At 48.8% G+C, this 19966-nt stretch overlaps 1 protein-coding gene across 1 annotated transcript in view; it reads left to right on the top strand.

Moving 5' to 3' along the window:
• The first annotated feature begins 527 nt into the window (after positions 1-527).
• ADCY3 (adenylate cyclase 3) overlaps positions 528-19966 on the top strand; it is a 142225-nt gene continuing 122786 nt past the window's right edge. Inside the window, exon 1 of the mRNA XM_084829491.1 lies at positions 528-2306. Within this exon, the coding sequence (XP_084685617.1) occupies positions 1632-2306 (675 nt within the window). The 5' untranslated portion in view covers positions 528-1631. The remainder of the gene's footprint in view (positions 2307-19966) is intronic.

Here is a 19966-nt window from a genome sequence, read left to right on the forward strand (position 1 = left end):
GGGGCGGGCGGCGACCCCGGCCGCCCGCCCGCCTCTTCCCCGGGTCGCTGCTGCTCGGAGCCCCGGCGCCGGAGAGGCTGCCCCGGCCTGCAGCGAGCGCCCCCGCCGCCGTGGGCGCAGGAGAGGCGAGGGCGCCGGCGCCGCTGCCCGCGGGGAGCCCCCGCCTCGCGCGCTGGCGCGGCGGCAGAGCGGGCGCGCCCGGCTCCCCTGCGCCCTCGCTCCTCCTCCTGCCGCGCGCCCCGCAGCCGGCGGAGCTCCGCGGAGCAGCCCCCGCCTCGCGCGCACCGCCCCCGGCGCACGGACGGGCAGGAGCCCCGGCGGGCCTTTCCGGGCGCGGGGGAAGCACCCGCGCGCGGGAGAGGCGGGCGGGGCGAGCGCGCCCCGGAGCCCCGGGGCAAGAGCCGGGAGGCAGACCCGCGCGCGGGCGGAGGGGAGCGGCGGGCTGGAGACGCCGAGCGGAGAGCGGCCCTCCCGGCTGAGGATGCCGCTGTAGTCCGGACCGGCGCGCTGTCCGGGAGGCCCCCCTCTCTCCTCCTCTTCGCCGGATGCCGCCGCCTCCCGCCCCGCCCCCCCCCGCGTCCGTCGCGAACTGGCAGCCAGGAAAAGGAGGCAAGAAGCAGCGAGGTGGAGAGCGCGCCCGCCGCCGCCGCCGCCGCCCCCTCGCTCCGTGGGAACGGGCTGACTCTCTGCGCCAGCCCTAGATTTCATTCTGACGGGGCCTGATCCAAGGACTTTGCCCTGTCCCGCTTCTAGACCCGCGGGAAACATGGCAAGGACGAGGAGCCAGGCTTTCTGTGGAAGTGATGCTGGGCACCGGCTGAGCCAGTGGGGAAACTGAGGGAGCCCGCCGGGAGGACGGGTGTCAGGGCCTCAGCCTGCTGCCCGCCATCCCTGGTTGCTTTCCCCACCACATCTGGACGCTGAAACTGCCACTCATTCTTGGCAGACAGCTGGACGAGCTCCGAAAACAAGCAGGGAGGGAAGAATCCAACACCAGCCCAAGAACGTTTATACTCTCGCAATAACTGATGCAGGGGCACAGACGTAGGGAGGCGCTAGGAAGGCTGAACCAAGCTAACATATATTGATCCGTCAGGGGACTGAACTCCGTGTTCAAGCCCCCTTTTCATCTTACTTTATGGGGGTGGGTGGGTGGTGGAATCTCCTTTACTTCCTGAAACTGAGAGGTGGTCTTTTTGATAACATTTCTCTGGTGCTGGACCAACTATTTCTTTGTTTTAAAAAACATTAATTTTTAATGTATTTTTAACTATTTTAGCACACATAAAAACTGGGTGAAGTCTGAAAGGGCAGCCAAAGAAAGAGAAGTGGGTGGCTTCACAGCCGGTTTGTGGGAATTCAGCATTTGGTGCACTAGGCCGGAAGTGGGCTAAATGGAGGACATGTCTTTTGCGCTAGCAATATGTTCCTTTCTCCATTAGGGGCCTGTATGCGTTGAACTGTGAAGGACATCAGAAGAAGGCCATGAATAACCGCTCCTGATGCCTCCAGGCCTTGACCTGCCTGTTGCCTGGTGTTCATGGGAGACAGACCATCGCTGAGGTAACTTTTGGCCTTAGGCAGGTCCGCTTCACAAATTCTCTGAGGGCCGGTTGGCGAAAACGAGCAGGATGCCGCGGAACAGGGCCTTCTCGGAGCCCGAATACTCGGCAGAATATTCTGCGGACTACTCGGTCAGCTTGCCCTCTGACCCTGAGCATGGGGTAGGACGGACCCATGAGGTTACTGTGAGGCACTCCGGCTCGTGCCTCTGCCTGCCGCGCTTTATGCGCCTCACGTTTGCCCCGGAGTCCCTGGAGAACCTCTACCAGACCTACTTCCGGCGGCAGCGCCATGAGACTCTGCTCGTTTTGGTGGTCTTTGCAGCCCTCTTCAACTGCTACGTCATCATCATGTGCACCGTGGTGTACACCGCAGAGAAGCTGCCCCCGACCCTGGCCGCCTCAGTGGCCTTGGCTGCTCAGATACTCCTTTTTGTCCTATGCAAATACGAGCTCCTGCCGGACCGCGTTACCCGGAAATTCATGCCCTACATTCTGTGGATACTCATAGCTGCCCAGATATTCTGCTACCTGGGCCTGAACTTCTCCCGCTACCACGAGGCCAGTGACACAGTTGGCTGGCAGGCCTTCTTCGTCTTCTCCTTTTTCATCACCCTCCCCCTGCGCCTCACGCCCATCGTCCTCATCTCGGCCATCTCCTGCGGCATTCACACTCTGGTGTTGGGGGTCACCATCGCCCAGCAGCAGCAGGAGTCCCTCAAAGAAAAAGACTTGCTGTGGCAGGTAAGAGGAATTGTTTTGGACTTTGGCGGAAAACACCCTGTGAGTTAACAGAAGGCTGGTAAAAGGGAGGAGAAGATGGGCCTCTTATATTTTGGGTGGTGGATGATTGAGCTCGTACGGGCAGAAATGGTGAATGATTCTGGGTACAAAATGGTTCCACAGGACTTTTTCCCCTTTCTACTCAGGCAAGTTGTAGACTAGAGGAGACTTCCATCTATGAGTAGAGATGGGCGTTATAAGAATTCGATCTAAATTCAGGTCCACTAGTCTTCAGCTATTGCACATATATGGAATTCCAAGCATAGTGATGTATACTGTGCACAATTTGGAATCCTCAGAACCTTAGCTGCCATTTAAAAAACAAACAAGCAGACCAAGTTCCTAGCCCTCATGGTTTTGTATGTAGTGTGGCTAACTCACTGCCCCTTTCTTGTAGCTCCTTGTAAAGATCCACCCCCACCCCCTTCTGCTTTACAGACTTAAAGACCCTCACCTGCAACTCTTTTGCCATTCTGTTACTGAAAGAAAATGGCATTTTGGGGAGGAGGGGCAGGATATTCAACCATCAGGTGCCTAATAAAGCATGGGTTTTCTGCAAATTTGCAGACATACCCCCCTTAGATGTTTAAAGAAAGGCAGGATATAAATTTTCCAAATGAATATATGGTTTATCTGCAATCCACAGTTTGGAGTTTTGTTTTTGTTTTTTGAGGGGCAGGGATAAGATATTAATGGCCCTGGCTGCTAATATATACTGGTTCTGATATTTTGGACTGGGACTGGTGTGCTGAAGCAGCACAAAGTCTGTAATAGAATGCCCTCTTCTTTATCCCATGAGATTGTATGCAATTGAAGGATGACCTTCTTGTTGGGAGAGCAGCTGAGCTTTCCCCTTTTGTACAAATTCTCCTGAAGGATGGTTGGCCCTCCAGATGTTGTTGCACTACAACAGCCATCACCCCGACCATTGGCCATGCTGTCTGTGGCTGATGGGAGTTGGAGTCCAACAACATTTGGAAGGTCACAGATCCCCCACCGATGTCCTAAAGTGAGTCCACACTAGTAGCCCAGTTGTATGAGTTGGGAACCAAACAGAAACAGGTGATTTAGGGTGTGCCTTGGCCAGCTGATTTTCCTCTGGTTTGTCTTCTAAAATGCTACAAGTTGTGTCATGTAGATACCCTCCCATGACCTGTCCTAGCTGGTACAGTGCTTCCAGGTTAGATCTACACCAGCTGCTATTGGTTTCCCTTCTCATTTGGGTCTGCCTCACCTTGTTTGGGGCTTGCCCAACTGCAGTTGCGTCGAACTGCAATATTTTGAGGGTTGTCAAAGGGAGCCCCACATCGTAGACTGAGAGGTGTCCCCCACCCCCAGGATCACTTGCAGTGTTGCAGAAGATGGCGGGGTGCAACTGTTAGTTCTCACACGGACGCAGCAGCATCTGCAGCATTGCAAGATATTCTTGGGGGCTGCATGTTACAGCCAGTTTGGGAGGCAAAATGTCCAGGGGGTGGTCTGTAGCTCAGCGGCAGAGCCCCTGCTTTGCAGAAGGTCCCAGATTCAATTGCCAGCATCTCCAGGTAGGGCTGGGAAAAACCCTGGCCTAAAACCCTGGAGAGACTTACCAGACTGTCCAGACACTACTGAGCTAGATGGACTGATGTTCTGATTTGGTATAAGGCAGCTTCTGAATTCTTATTTAAATCAGGTGTTTATTCAGAATAATGAGGACCAGAATCTTTCTTTACTTTTTGCTAGAGGGCAGCTTCTTATGTTACCCTATATATTTAGAGAGGGACTGTAGCCCAGTGGTAGGATCCTTGCCTTAAGTGCGGAAGGTCCCAGGTTCAATCCTGGCATTCTGAGATAGGTGGGGAAAAACTCCTGCCTGAACCCCTGGAGAGCAGCTGCCAGTCAGTGTCAACAATGCTGGGCTAGATGGAGCAAGCGTCTGACTCCATATAAGGCAGCTACCCATGTTCCTAAGCCTTGTCTTTGACCTTTGACATGCCAGGATGAATTTGAGTGCATTTCCTGTACCTACTTATGTCTGTTGGGATTAAAGGGCTTGCTTGTGTAGTTTGTGTATGAAAAGGAAATTTGGCCCTGCAGTTTTCCCTCTGAAGTGCAGTCCACCACCGGACAGGATTTGGGGTTAAACTGGGGTGTTCATCTAACCTGACCTGACTATATTGGTTGTGTTTTTGCAATGGAGAGTAGATTACAGCTCTTGTAGATAGATGTGTGTGTAGCTGTGAGAGCGTGAAAGGATACAGAATAATGGGCTCAAGTTACAGGAAGCCAGATTCTGGCTGAACATCAGGAAAAACGTCCTGACTGTTAGAGCAATACAACAATGGAACCCATGACCTAGGGTGGTGGTGGGCTCTCCCACACTGGAGGCGTTCAAGACGAGGCTGGACAGCCATCTGTCAGGGATGCTCTGACCTGGATTCCTGCGCTGAGCCGGGGGTTGGACTTGATGGCCTTGTAGGCCCCTTCCAACCCTACTATTCTACGATTCTATGATCCAATGCAACTAAAAAAGGCGGGGAAGGAGTGGAGTGACAAGGGCGAGGTGGGGGTAGGGGAACAAACTTGAGCTAGTAATTATGTATTGTTTAGATCGGTCATTTCTTTATTGGTCTTTGCTTTCTGTATGGGAAAGAGCAGCCTGTCTTAGCCGATTGTAGCACTCAGTTTGAGTCTACCAAGCCCACTTCAATCCACAACTCTGGAATGGTAAAAAGGGAGACTTGGCTGTGTTGTTGCTGCATAAATAATTATTAAGTACTTGCTATTAAATATCCCATACTTCACAACTCACGTGAGGTTTCTAGGTAATCTCCCATCTAGGCTGAGACCTGCTTAGCTTTAACAGATTCATTTCCCCTCAGACTGTTCTCTGTGCTTAATACCAGTATCTGTGCTCGTTATGGAATCACCACAGACGTATGTCGATGAGGATTTGGGGGGGTAACATTTAGGTTATTTTTACTTCTCAGTTTGCTGTTCTTGGTTTTACTGTAGAATATCCCCAGACAAGTGGATATACAACTACCACCTTCTTAGTTCATGTTGTTCATCTGATGAAGCAGGGTCTTGCCTATGAAATCTAATGAGACAACAATTAAGTAGCTAGTCCCCAAGATGTGACAGCACATTTATTTATTTATTTATTTATTTATTTATTTTGTTACTCTTTTGGAAACTGTGAAATCATGGATGTTTCTTCTATCAAAATAGAAGAGAGGCAAGAAAGTGATTTCGTTGAGATGCAGGCCTCAAATTATTTAAGCCATGGAAAGCTAGAAACATCGCTTGGAGGAATACCCAGAAGGCTATAGAAAGTCAGGACAGGTAGCCGGGGTTCTTCATCTGGAGTTGAGTTCTGGCCATAGGACATGCAAGATGCAAGATGACCACAGATATGGCTTGCCTATGAATAGTGTGTCTAATTGCTGATCTTTCCATACTCTTCATAGCAGTCTGTGGAGTCTATGGAGGAAAGTCACCCCACCCCGCTCCCTGTCTCCATTCATGCTTTTATGGACTCTTCATATTTCAGGAGCTCAATCCTTGATAAGCAGAACACTTTCTAGAGGCTGAGTTTGTCTTTTATTCTTGTTGTCTTTTGTTGTAGTCTGACCCTCCAGTTGGGCCAGACTACAGCTCACATCATTCCCAGCCAGGCACCAGGTTGGGGAAGGCTGCATAAACTATGGATGATCAAGTCAGACATCACACCAAAGCATAGTTAGCACTGTCATACCTGGGGGGTAGTTTTGCGACAGGCTGCTGGGAAGCCAAACCTGCCCCACTCAGGTGTGACTCGGATGGGCCAGAGGCAAAGGTGTAGTGATCAGAGGTGGGCCAGAGGTCAGGTGTCAGCAGAGACGAGCGACAGCTTGCTCAAACTTGAGCTGGCTTGGGATGAAAGTTTTATTGGGCCTGGAGTGTCTCCATCAGCTTGTGAGGTTAGCTGATAGCACTCTTACCAGTACTGCAGCTCGGAGAGCATCCTTGAGTTACAGAGCCTAGGCTGGCTGGCTGGCTGGCTGGCTGAGGGACCAGAGTGTTGGTAGCGCAGGAAGTAAGGCCCTGAAGATCCTGGTTCAAGGTCCTGGTTCAAAATTTCCCTTGGCACCTTACACAAACCCAATTCAAACCACACATTCAAATTCTGCCTTGCTGGATGGTCCAAAGCCATGGGTTGTAAATCCAGACATCATGGCAAACCATGCCTAAATTTCCTTAACCGTGGGTTTTGGTGTGTGACGTCTGAATTGAGGCAGCGTCTATCCTGCATGGGAAGCAGCGTTTTGCCCTTTAAAGGTTTTTCTCATGGGGTTGCCTGTAACACAGCTGCGGATGTTAACACTAGAGATCTGAGTGTGTCACCCAGCAAGCATGGAGTGTGTGTGTTTATCACACTGCTATTTCTGGACCTTTAGTGCTTTGTGACAGATGGAGCGCATGCTCCTTTTCTCTCTGTGCGTATGGCTGTTTGTATGTGCACATAGTATTCTGAAAAGCCAGCAATTTGAAACCGCACAACAGGACTGCAAAACATGGTTTGGGAACAGTGACTGGGGGATCTCATTAACTTGGAGGGGGCGATACGTTTTTCAGAGTTGGTTTGAAAGAGAGACGATTGCTCGTGGTTTGTACACTCACTCCATTTCCTCCTTTGGTAAGTAGGTTTGCAGGTTTTTTGTACGGTTTCAAAAACCTGCACAATCTGGTTGGCCAGAAGTGGTAGTGGGTTCAAAAGAAATACATATAGACCTTGGAAGTGAAGTCAGTCAGTCAGTCTATCTGTCTGTCTCTCAAGTCTCCTTCACCTCTTTTAAAGAAAACGATTGTCTGCTTTCAGTCTCAGTCAACCATCCTTGGGATGCCAAAACCCATGTTGCTGTAATACCTTTATGCCTTTTTAACATCTTGCCTGAAGAAGAGATCTGGTGATCTTGAAAGCTTGCATGGCCTAATAAAGGTATTACAGCAACATTGTTTTTGGAATTTTTCTTATGGTCAACTCTGGTCCCTTTGCATTTTTGTCATCCTCAGGACAGCGTCCTTGCATTTAGCATGATTCACCTGTAAAGAGAAAGGCTGACCTTTTTGAGCTACAACTGTGTACACTTTGCAATTAATGCTTTAAAAATCAAAACACTGCATACGTTCCACACCAAGAAATGCTAAATTCTGCAACCTGTATGAATCGTGTTATATTGTAACACACCCACTATGCTGGCTGAGGAATGCTGGGAATTGCAGGACTTTTTTTTCTGTCTAAACATGCAGTGCTCAAAATCAGCCTTTCCCCAACCTGGGGGATGGTGGGATTTGTAGTCTAGCACATCTGGAGGGCACCAGGTTGGGGAAGGCTGCACAAAATGGTTTTGCAGTGGTGGTGAAGCCTCTAGCAGGGACTGGCTTAGCTGTGCTACTTTCAGAGAGGGGAGGGCCAGGGCAAAACGTCTTTGTCCATCTGTCATTGGCTGAATTGCTCTGCTCCTTGAGAGAGGAAGGGCGGAAGGAGTGAAGGAGGGGGAGGAGAACCCTGGGACTTGGAAATAAAGAGGAGGAGTGATGGGGAAGCTGGAGAGAACGTTGGGCGAGCATGTGCCGGAGAAAGCTAGAGAGGGAGGGGGCACTGAGCGAGAGAGACCAGAGAGAAGCAGTCCACGTGGATAGGAACTGCAGAGCTAAGGAAGGCTGAAGTTCGGATCTTCGGCTGCTTCCAGGCCAGGCCTTCGTTGTGCATTCACAGAATTTGACCAGAGGCAGTTCTGTATTGCGTGCAAGTGGGGCAGTGACCCGCCCCCTCTCCCCTACCGACTTGGGGCACAGAGATCCCCTCACAGCCAGGTACATATGCAGCTGCTGAGTGCCATACATTATCTTCTGTCTGCCTCTGTCAATCTCAACAGAATATTGAACATCTGCCCTGTCCTCCACGCTACCAGCGGGTACCAGCTGCCACTGAATTTGACAGGGAGTCTGTATGTAACCTTGTCATGTCTTTCCACCTGTGTTTCTTCCTTTTCTTTCTCACCACAGAACATCTGTTAAGGGCGGGGAGAGATGGAATAGCTGCACTGTGTCTTTTGCTTGGTAGCACTATGAGCCATCTTTCTGGAAGCACCCTTTGGCAGATGCAGGCCTCTAGTTCGGGGGTGGACAGACGCCAGGTGTCTGGGGTTTCCCTGGTTTATTACCAGAAATCCGAGGTCCACCTGCTGGAACAGCTGCAAAATGGTGGTGGTGGTGGTGGCAGAGAAGCCAGATATAACACGATGGCTCTGGTGCAGAGTAAATTATCTGTTGCACCCTTGTGACTTACACTGGGATGACCTGCATGTACAGAAACAGTTCAGTAGTTGCATGAAGATCTGGTCACTGGTAACCAAGGAATGGTCCTATTTTACAGATGAGGAACACTGAGGCCAAGAAACTGCCTTGGTCGCCCTGTGGGATGACCTCTGCCGGGAGAGGGACAGGGGGAGTGCGACCCTGTTGATTCTCCTGGACCTCTCAGCGGCTTTCGATATCATCAACCATGGTATCCTTCAGGATAGGTTGTCTGGGTTGGGAGTTGGAGGCACCGCACTGCAGTGGTTCCGCTCCTACTTGGATGGCCGATTCCAGAAGGTGGTGCTGGGGGATTACTGCTCTGTGCCATGGCAATTGTGCCGTGGGGTTCCACAGGGCTCTATTTTATCCCCCAAGCTGTTTAACATCTACATGAAACCGCTGGGGGAGGTTATCCGGAGGTGTGGGCTGAGGTGCCATCAATATGCGGATGACACCCAGCTCTACCTCTCTTTCTCATCAAAACCAGGTGAGGCAGTGGCTGTTCTGAACCAGCGCCTGGGCACGGTAATGGACTGGATGAGGGCCAATAAACTGAAACTCAATCCAGACAAGACGGAGGTACTGTTAGTGGGTGGTTCGTCTGCCCGGCTAGGTGATATTCAACCTGTTCTGGAGGGGGTTGCACTCCCCCTAAAGGATCAGGTTCATAGTTTGGGGGTGCTCTTGGATCCAGAACTGTCACTTGAGGCACAGGTGAACCCAGTGGCACGGAGCACTTTTTATCAGCTTAGGCTGGTATACCAACTATGCCCTTATCTGGACAGAGATAGCCTTGCTACAGTTATCCATGCTCTGAGAACTTCTCGTCTGGATTACTGCAATGCGTTATACGTGGGGCTGCCTTTGAAAACGGTCCGGAAACTTCAGCTGGTCCAAAATAGGGCAGCAAGATTGTTAACAGGGACTGGCCTGCGAGCTCATATTACGCCAGTACTTTTCCAGCTGCACTGGCTGCCAGTCCATTTCTGGGCCAGCGGCCCTTCTCCGTGAGCCCCTGCCAAAGGAAGTGAGGCAGGTGGCTACCAGGAGGAGGGCTTTTTCTGTTGTGGCACCCCGGCTCTGGAATGAGCTCCCTAGTGAGGTTCGCCTGGCGCCTACATTGTACTCCTTTTGGCGCCAGGTGAAGACCTTTTTATTTTCCCAGGCATTTTAGCATTTTAGCTTTCTAAATTTTTATCTTTGCTGTTTTAAATCTGTATTTTAAACTCCTGTACTGCTGCTAGGTTTTATTGTGGTTGTATTGTTATATTGTGGTTTTAATGTTCTATATATTTTAAATTGTTTTATTGTGTGTTGTTTGGTTTTAATTTTTGTGAACCGCCCAGAGAGCTTCGGCTATTGGGCGGTATAGAAATGAAATAAATAAATAAAATAAAGTAAATAAATAAGAGAGAAGTTATTAGCACAAGGCCAGGCACTGCAGACAGGTATCTCTCCCCACCCCTACCCCGGCAATGTTACTTGTTAAAACGACTGTTAGAAGCCCCTGGAGAAATACTGTAAAACACCCCGAGATCTTTCAGTAGATCCCAGTCTGCCTTCGGCTCGTCACTGCTCAGATCTGCATGTCTTTGTTGACTACCTCTAATTCATTTTGCTTCTGCAATCAATGAGAAAGAATTATACAGGATGGTGAACCTTTTGCTCTCTGATCCCGTGGATGCTGTTTATGGCACAGAGCTTCCTTTTTGATGCAATACTGGCAGTTTTATCTGTGTTGTTCTGTTGGTTTTATGTTAGAAGTAGTAGCAAAAGGTGAATCAACTATGACTAACTGAACAACCATTGGAAATTCTGCTCACTTCTTCCTCCCCCACCCTGCCCACTTTATATTTTGCACTTGGAACTTCTCGTGCTGTTTCCAGCCAATCTTTCTAGCACTGAGGACTAGGAACTTTATTTTTTAAAGACAGAGTGCTGGGAGCTTCAGGATGCTGAATTGTGCACCCAGAACCAATTTCTGTGAGACTGAAGGATTTTGAAGGGGCCTGTCCAGTTTCCCAGGCTGTGTTTGTGCAGCTGTAGTGCCACAACCAGAAGTGCAGGTTGTTTCCTGGGCAAAAGATGTACTCCATTCCTTGGGCCGCTAACCTTAGGAGGGAAATGGAAGTGGAGTAAACAGGGGAAGAATATGCATTTAGCTCAAGTTGCACACACTTAGGCAATAGGACAGGGGCGTTGAACCTCTTTCAGCCCGAGGGCTAAATTCCATTTCAGAGAAGTTCTTGGGGGCAACATTTTAGTGGTGTGTGGGGCCAAAGGCAAAGTGGGCAGGGCATATCAGCACATTTTAGCTTAAAGCTCTTACTGCACATAAGTAAGCCTTAGGAGAGGCAAGTCAAGCTTTCAGATTGGGGAAAACCTGCACAGAAGCTGGGAAACCACCAAATGATTGGTGGTTGGGAGAAAGGGGATGGGGCCAGGGGAAGGTGATGGGCCCATCTGAGGAACCCTAGAGTGCTGGATTGGGACCCCAGGGGAGCCAGATTTGGCCCCCAAGCCTGAGGTTCTGCACCTTTGCAGTAGGAATTAGATGAGCCGGCCCTACCATTAGGCAGAGTGAGGCGGCCTCCTCAGGCAGCAGATTTTGTAAGTCATGAAATGGCAGGAATTGGCTACTTATTGAATGTATTGTTACTGTATTTTTACTCCTAGGGAGATGCGTTTGTGAGATTTTCTGCCTCAGGTTTCAAAATAACTCAGACAGCCTTGAATATTATGCACTTTGATGGGGGCAGAGGGGAAGGCACTGTTTATTGTCCTGCCTCAGGCAACGAAATGACTTGGCCCAGCCCTCACAGAAAGGGCCATGTTGCAGAAGTATTTGAAGGAAATGAGGGGTTACCTAATGGAGATGTTCTGGAAAGGGGCTCCAGGCACAAGAGGTGGCAAGGGAGAAAGGGTGGAGCATTTTGAGAGAGGCCAGGAGACATTTAGATAGCTGAGGATGGTGGAGCTGGAGGAGAGAAGGTTATGGGCAGGGATATATCATGATAGAAAAATGGAGAGGTAAGGGGGAAATACCATGGAAGGGGTTTAAAGGTGAGGATGAGGAGTTTGTGCTGGATCAAGGAGGAGACTGGCCTCTTTCCCCTTTTTTTAAAATTTCAGAGGGTTGTGCAATTGCGTCTTCTACACAGTGATGAAGTACATGGGGTCTGCTTCTCAGAACTAGCTGGCATGACCCACCAGTACGTGGCTGATTTTTATTTTATTTTCTGGGTTTATTGCTTTGCTGCACAAAATAAACCCTAAGGTGACTTGAGCGGCTTTTGTACCGAGTTGCATATTTTTGCTTGTGTTCAAGAGCCAGTGTGCAACCACTTCATCACAAACACTGCGGAAAAGCATTGATGGATAGAAGATAAGTTGAGGGGGCCTCATGAATTGCTTCCAAAGTCCAGTCGGGACAAGTAACTTGTTACATGGTAAAGTTGTCCCTGGACTGTTCCACTTCAGAATGTAGGGGTGTATGTAAGGCGTATGTGTGCTGCATGATTGTTTTTCCTCCCAATATTAGACAAAAAAGGATGTCTGTAAGAAGGGTTCTTGACTTCTCCCTGACACACTACTTTTCTATGTGCAGGAGTATCTTTAATCAATCAGTCAATCAATCAATCAATCAGTCAATCAATCAATCAGTCAATCAATCAATCAATCAATCAATCCTATACTTGCTTATCTGGGAGTAAGCACCTTTTAACATTTTGGGACTTACTTCTGACTGAGTAGAGTGGACATGTTAAGGATGGCACTGTAATTTGCTAAAATAATTATTCTAAAATACTCCAGATAAATAAAAACCAACAACAACATAAAAAGCAGGAAGGGCAACTCCAGCAAAAAGAGCAGCCATGACGGAACATAAACTAATTAAATGCATGTCAAAACAGAAATGGCTTAGAGTGCAATTCTATGCATGTTCAGACAGAAAAGAGTCCTATAGCTCCCAGCATGCCCCAGCCAGCCATGGCTGGCTGAGGAATACTGGGAGTTGTAGGACCTTTTTCTGTCTAAAAAAACCATTTCTGACATGCCTGCAGAATGTCAGAAAGGGAGCTTTTGTGCATGTATGTGTATTCAAACGTACTATTGTTCACCTGAAGTCTGCAAAGGTACAGTCTGGGGAGCAACTGTTAATGTCTGATGATGATGATACCACTGCCTTATTTGCTAAAAAGCCATCAAGCCAGTGCAGGGCAATTTACAGAGCAATCCTATGCCCCCTAGCCAGCCTCTGGGGGAAAGAGGATTGTTCAGTTTCCTGCTACGAGGTTGGAAACAGGCCTCCGATCTCAGAGCCAGGAAGCCGCACTCCGTGCCCCCTGCTCTGCCCCCTCATAGCTGGTGCGGAGAGAACCAGAGCGCAGAGATGGGGAAAAGGGGGTGTTCCCCGGGGTGGGGAGGGCAGGAGGCTGGGGCGGCACCCATACGAGAGATCCTATGGCTGCCCCAGCCTCCTTCCCTCCCCCTCCCTGAAGGCTCCACTAGATGAGCCTGCCTAGCTTAAATGCAGAGCGGGAGGCCCATTTAAGCCTCCAAAGGCTTACGAATAGCCAGCATGGATCCCATAGGACTGCGCCTTTAAAATAATAAAACCTTAAAACAATAAAAAGCAAGAACATAAAAAAAAAGTAGTTAAAACTGCACATTTTAAAAGGCTACGTGAAAAAGATGTGTCTTCACACCCTTTCTAAAAGCCACAAGAGTGGGTGGGACAACTGTAGTTCTGGGGGGAGTGCATTCTCCTTAGCCAGCAGCAGTAATGAAATAGGAATGCGCAATGAAGGCTATGAGAACCAACCTGAGCTTAATTTCTAAAATGGAAGGTATGGCACTCAATTTAACCAGTGTGGTGTAATGGCTAGAGTGTTGGACTGAGACCTGGGAAACCCAGGTTCTAGTCCCCACTCGGCCATGAAGCTCACTGGGTGACTTTGGGCTAGTCACTGACTCTCACCCTAACCTACTTCGTAGGGTTGTTGTGAGGATAAAATGGAGAGGAGGGGGACCATATAAGCCACCTTGGGTTCCTTGCAAGAGGAAAAATGCAGGATATAAATGCAATAATAATAAATCCCTGAAAGCTGTCTTCCCCAATCTGGTGCCTGCCAGATATTTTGGACTTCAACTCCCATCAGCCCTGAGGTTCCAGGATCTCACTTCAGTTGAAGGATAAATAATAATATTGGCCTGCCTGACAGTGTTGTTCTATTGGAATTATATATATAAAGCGTTTTGAACAATCGGAAAGTGCTATGGAAACACCAAGAAGTATTATTACTAATAAAGCAGCTGGCGGATTGGCTCACTTGCTTGAGTTGCTTAGCTTGAGACCTTTCTGGTGAACTGGCTTCTCTTTCAAACAGAAAACAGGGCTGGAGATGGACTGAAATGTGCTGTAAGGGCAGTTAGTAGCCGTGCAGAGAACCCCTTGACTGCAACACCAGAAAGCAACACAAGAAAACCCGTGTTCCCCTTTGGGAGAAGTGACAGCTCTAAGAAGGCCCAAGCAAGGTCTCCCCACCCCCCCACCCCCATTTTGGAAAACACACCTGGACGACAGTGACACCTCGGCAGTAAGAGCTTTGCCTGCTGCTTTGCGGTTCTCTGGGTGTTGATCGTTTTCGTGGTACAGGCAGTGGCGGGCCAGCAAAACCTTGGCAACGCCGCATGCTCCAGACTCTGCAAGCTGGAAAAAGAGGAACACAGTGTCCAGAAATAAACATTGGTGGCTTGAATTGCTTTATTATGATCATAATTGTTGAATGGACCTTTGGATGGTTCCCTCTGGGAAGGTGCTATTAATAGTGCTTTATGTGCCAGCAAGGAGCAAGATGAAGATGGTAGAATCTCTTTGCTCACAACACACCTGATGAGCAACGCATGTGACAAGGGCCAGGTTTTGATAGATTTCCCCCTTTACCATATCCCACACTCCCCCTGGGCAATGTCACTCCCCCTTCCCTTTTTCTTCTCCACTCACCGGACAAGCCTCCAGTTAGGGAAGCATGAGGAATTCGATCTTTGTTAATTCTGATACAAGCTGTCCTGAGTCAATGTGTGGAAGAGAATTTACTTATTCACCAGCCTTCGTATTTCCCAAATATTCTGATATTCTGAACCAAAAATTTTGCAGTTTTCTGCTAAAAAATGTGTAAAATTTGCACCTTGAGAGAAATGCATTTAAAAATACCAATTGAACTACTATGTAAATGAGATTTTTCATGCAGAGTAATATAGAAATGAAGATTAATGTAGCAATGGGATGGAACAGACTTACGGGTGAAAAGTTACACGGCCTGGAATTAGACTGGTTTGGCCATCCAGCATCTCTCTGCAGCATCGGCCCCAAAATCTGTAATACTGTTACCTGTTTCCTTATAGCCCCACTGCTACCAGCTCAGCTAAGTTGCTTCTTCCTCCGCCATGTTCGTCAAGATCTGTCCAGACTGAAAGCTCCCTTGCTTCCTCTTTCTGCAAACCGGTATGAACCTACCCGGACACTATGATCATCATCTAAGGCCCTCCTCCAATTGCCTTCTCTGAGGGTGCTTCGGAAGATGGCAACAAGAGTGATGGCCTTCTCGGTTGTGGCCCCCCCAATTGTGGAATGCTCTCCCCAGTGAGGTCTGCCTGGCACCAACGTTGTCCTCGTTTCAGCACCAGGACAACACTTTAATCTACTCCCAGTCGTTTGACAGCATATGATAAGGCTTTTTAATGGGTCCTGAAATTTTTGTTGTTGATCGTTTAAAACTGTTTTTATATTTTTGTAGGGTAATGGTTTTATATTATGTTATTATATTGTATTTTTATGGTTTTAATCTTTCTAAACTGCACAGAGACTTTGGCTATTAGGCAGTATAGAAACAGAATAAATGAAATGAAACCCCATGATGATGTCATGCCATCATCAGCTAGCCATTTGTCCAGGACAAGTATCTCACTCGCCCAGTAGATGAGCCAGCAGCCACCTCGGTGTCTTGGGAAAAGCAATGTATGAACATCTTGTATTGATATCCTGTCCTGGCCACCAATTTTGGGAAGCTAGATTAGTGCGGAGTAATTCTCACAGAGGCAGGCGGTTGGTCCAGTCATGCTGCTGCTAACAGCACAAAATGGCAGCCAGTGATCGAATTGCAGAATTTGGGCTCAGTGATCCATCTCCTTCTCCTAAGGCACAATACCCTATACCGCAGTGGTTTTCAAACTTCCTGCCTTCAGTTCAGAGAACCTTTTCCACATTGATGAGTCTGCCAAGGAACCTTTAACATCTTGCCCCACAACCCCTATGTGCTGCAATGGATTCTGGGACATATTCGCCCTGCTTAGGTCTGAACAGGGGAAGGCAGCGTGTGGAGCAGGCACATTCCTGGCCCTGCCTGCTCCACCCCTGAGCTCCCCGTATTGAGTGCTCACTTCAGACCTTCCCACTCAATGCCGGATGGGCGGGGGACGGTGAGGGCGGGGCAGCACCCCCCCCTCCACCATGCCCCCTCCATAACACCTGAACACGACTGTTGTGGGGTGCACATCCAGCCTACATGCAGCACTACCCAGCCTCTTGGGCTTCCCTGTTATTCTGCACCATGTGAACATGTTCCCTAACTCATAAGTATGTAAGAGGAGCCCTGAGGCTGGATCAGACCAAGGGTCCATCTAGCCCAGCATTCTCTTCACATTATGGCCAATCAGCTGCCCCCAGGAGATGCACAAGCAGGACACAACTGCAACAGCACCCTTCCGCCCATGTTCCCCAGCAACTGGTGTACATAGGCTCACTGCCTCTGATACTGGAGGTAGCACATGGCCATCAAGACTAGTAGCCATTGATAGCCTTCTCCTCCAGGAACCCTTTTCAAGCCATCCAAATTGGTGGCCATCACTACATCTTGGGGTAGCAAATCCCATAGTTTAACTCTCCGCTGTGCGAAGAAGTCCTTCCTTTTATCTGCCCTGCATCTCCCACCATTTAGTTTATGGGATGACCCTGGGTTCTGGTATTATGGCTGCATATTTTAGGGGGAGGGTTTGCAGAGTGTTTTTTTCCAGAGATGTCTGCCCACCATTTCTGGTCTTCTCGCTGAGGAACTTGTGATAAGCATCCAAGGAAAGCCAGAGCCCCCCTGAACGCAGGTTGGAAACTGCAGTTCTACTGGAGACATATGCAACGGGTGGGGAACAGTCTTGTGCAACAGGCTGCGGGAAATCCCATCAGAATTCCCGGCCCGGCCAGGAAGCTGTGGTGCTCATGAGCCGCCACCAACACCAACGAGTTTAAGATTATTCTACCTGTTACAGGAAAGCCGGGGACTTGTTGCTGTATGACGAGGAGAGAGGGATCTCTAATAACACCTAGCTGGCCTACTTCACACGATTGTTGTGAGGCTAAACACTGCTTTGAGGACTTTGGAGGAATGGGAAACAAAGGAAAGGGTTGCCTTAAAGAATTGTGGCTGTTGGAAGCTGCCTCAGGCACATGGAAAAATGTGATATGAATGAATGACTGGCTTCACATGTTCAGAGGCACCCTGCTTTTCAGTCTGCCTACAGATGTGGAGAGAAACTGTTCCAGACAGCTTGAGGATGGCGTGGAGTTTCTTAAGAATATCCTAAGTGACCTGCTTCTCAGAAACACCTCAGGGGGCAACTCAGCTGAAAAGGCTGCCGTCCCTTCCTCCTTTTTACATTCTAACCTCCTTGCATCTGGGGTTGCCTGGCTAGGCCAGCCCTGTGCTATCCAGAGCAGTGTGGTGTGTGTACACAAAGTTTCTATCCCAATAAACGCATGTGCTTGGCAGTTGTCGGCTCCAGCGGCTTTCTTTCCATCAAGCAATGCATCTTGGCTGTTGGGCTTTGTTTGTGTTTTCAGCCTCTTCGTCTCCCGGCCCTTTTTAAAGCTAATTGCTTGTGTTTAACACTGGCAACTGAAGCCCTGGATGGTCTCCACAGGGAGCCAGACACCTCTGGAGTCAGAAACATACACAATAATAACACACAGGGCCAACGGAAGGCCTTGGAGCTCTCCGCTTCTAAACCTTCCTCGGCGGTTAAGCAGTGAGGCCTTTCAAACCCACCTTGTTTCGTAGGCTGCATCCAAACCAGCATGGAGCCAACTGCTGAGGGAGGTGGTGGTCTTTCCATTGCTAGAGGTCTTCAAGCAGAGACTGGACAGCTATCTGTGAGGGATGCTTTAAGCTGGATTCCTGCACTGAGCAGGGGGTTGGACTTGACAGCCTAAATGGCCCCTTTCAGCTCTAGGATTCTGTGATTGGAGGGTGCATCCAGACCAGCATTTCTTGGGGTGGGGACTTGTGTGTGTGATCTGCTACTGCTGAACCTGACAATTTCACGATCTCAGATGTTTCCTGGTCCGAAGGAGGGACCACGATCCACAATGCATCCCTTTTTAAGTCATTTCCATGTCCTATGTAGAGACATGGTCGGTGGTGTGATGGAACCAGGGCTCACAGGGTCAAAGTGCCTAGACTTTTTGATTAGCAGGGATGAGTCTAGTTAAAATCCTTGTAGTAGCTGGTGGGCAGGGGATGGATTTCCCCAGCAACAATATATTGTTATGAGCTAGCCCTGTTGTAATGCGGAGAATTTTGGAGTGGCGTGGTCCTGACTGGGTAATTAAGAGCCATGTGCTTTACAAAAGTCCTACAAAAGAGAGAGAGAGAAAGAGAGAGAGAGAGAGAGAGAGGAAAGAGAGAGATGGATTGATATATCTTCCTGCATTTTTGGACCCTCCTTGAGGGAGTGGCTATGAAGACAGTCATGATCTCATAGATCTCATAGAATCATAGGGTTGGAAGGGGCCTACAAGACCATCGAGTCCAACCCCTGCTCAGTGCAGGAAGCCTGCTTTCCAGGCAGTCTCCCATCTAAGTACTAACCCGGGCTGACCCTGTTTAGCTTCCAAGATCAGAAGAGAACAGGTGCATCCAGCCCTTTGAGTAAAAATTTACTGCTACACCACTGGGTATGGTTCAGAAAGCACATGTGGGACCTGGTGCAGCGACATGTTGCAGTGTGAAAGGTTCTTGATCCATTATTCCAGCCTAACTGCCCACTTCTACTTGCAGGACACTCTGTTCCATCCCATCCCTTTGTTTTCTGACTGTCCTCCCACTGAGCATACTGAGCTGTTTTTGGGATCCCCCCTTAGTGTGTTCCCCCCCCTAATTTTTTTTGGGGGGTACTTCCACAAACCTCGGGATTCCCCCAAGCCTGATGGTACTTCCCTGTTGTGTGTGGATGGTGCCATTTTGGCTGCATAAGGTTTGGCACTTGGATCATGAGTCCGTTGATAGTATATAGGATGTCTGCCACTTTTAAGAGATGGAAGCCCTCACACAGAAACAGGAATGGGAGCTGAAAGCCTCTCCCCCCTCCATTTTACCCTCATAACAACCCTGTGGTGTGTGTTAGGCTGCGAGTTGGATAGTGTTCCATGGTCACCCAGTAAGCTTCACAGCTGAGTGATTATTTGAACCCAGGTCTCCACGGCCCTAGTCCAATGCTCTAACCCGACATTTTCCAACCTGGTGCCCTCTTGATGGGAGTTGCAGTCCAACACATCTGGAGGGTACCAGGTTGGGGAATGCTGCTTTAACCACTACACTACACTGTCTCTGATAGAACATATTAATTAGGAATGTATGAGAATTTCGTTTTTGCTTGCAAAACATGTGAGCATGCCCTGTTCGAAGCCCTGAACCTGAGTGTGTGTCTGCCAAAAATATTTGCAAATTGCTGAACACGTACTCATGTTCATCTCATTCCTGATTCCCAGTTCGATTTGCACACATTTCCTCAGTAAACTAAATCAGCCTCAGTTAACTCTATGGAGGAGATTTGTGTGAATTTGGAGAGATTTGCTTTTCTCTGGCCCATTCTGTCAGCTTTCAGAGCAGTTTCATTTTTGCTAGACTCCTCTGTTTCAGGGTAAACAGCAGTGCAAACAAGCCAGAGATAAGCCAGATAAGTTCTGGGTTCAGACATAATGACAAGCTATGGTTTAGACAAGACAAACTTCATAAACCAACAATAAACAATGGCTTTTATTTGTGTTTTATATCTGGTTAATAAACCATGGTTTGTTTTCAGGGATAGGTTCAAGGACTGGTTCACACAACATGACAAGCCAGAGTATGGGTTGAGTATGGCTTGTCATTGTATCATGGGTTGTTGTGTTGTATGAACCATGGTTTGTTAACCACAAACAGCTCAAAGTTCACAACTCAACAACAAACCATGGTTTCTCTTTG

Source organism: Heloderma suspectum, chromosome 1 (genome assembly GCF_057233095.1).
Source record: "Heloderma suspectum isolate Gila_16-S chromosome 1, 16-S_ref, whole genome shotgun sequence".
Classification (NCBI taxonomy): Eukaryota; Metazoa; Chordata; class Lepidosauria; order Squamata; family Helodermatidae; genus Heloderma; species Heloderma suspectum.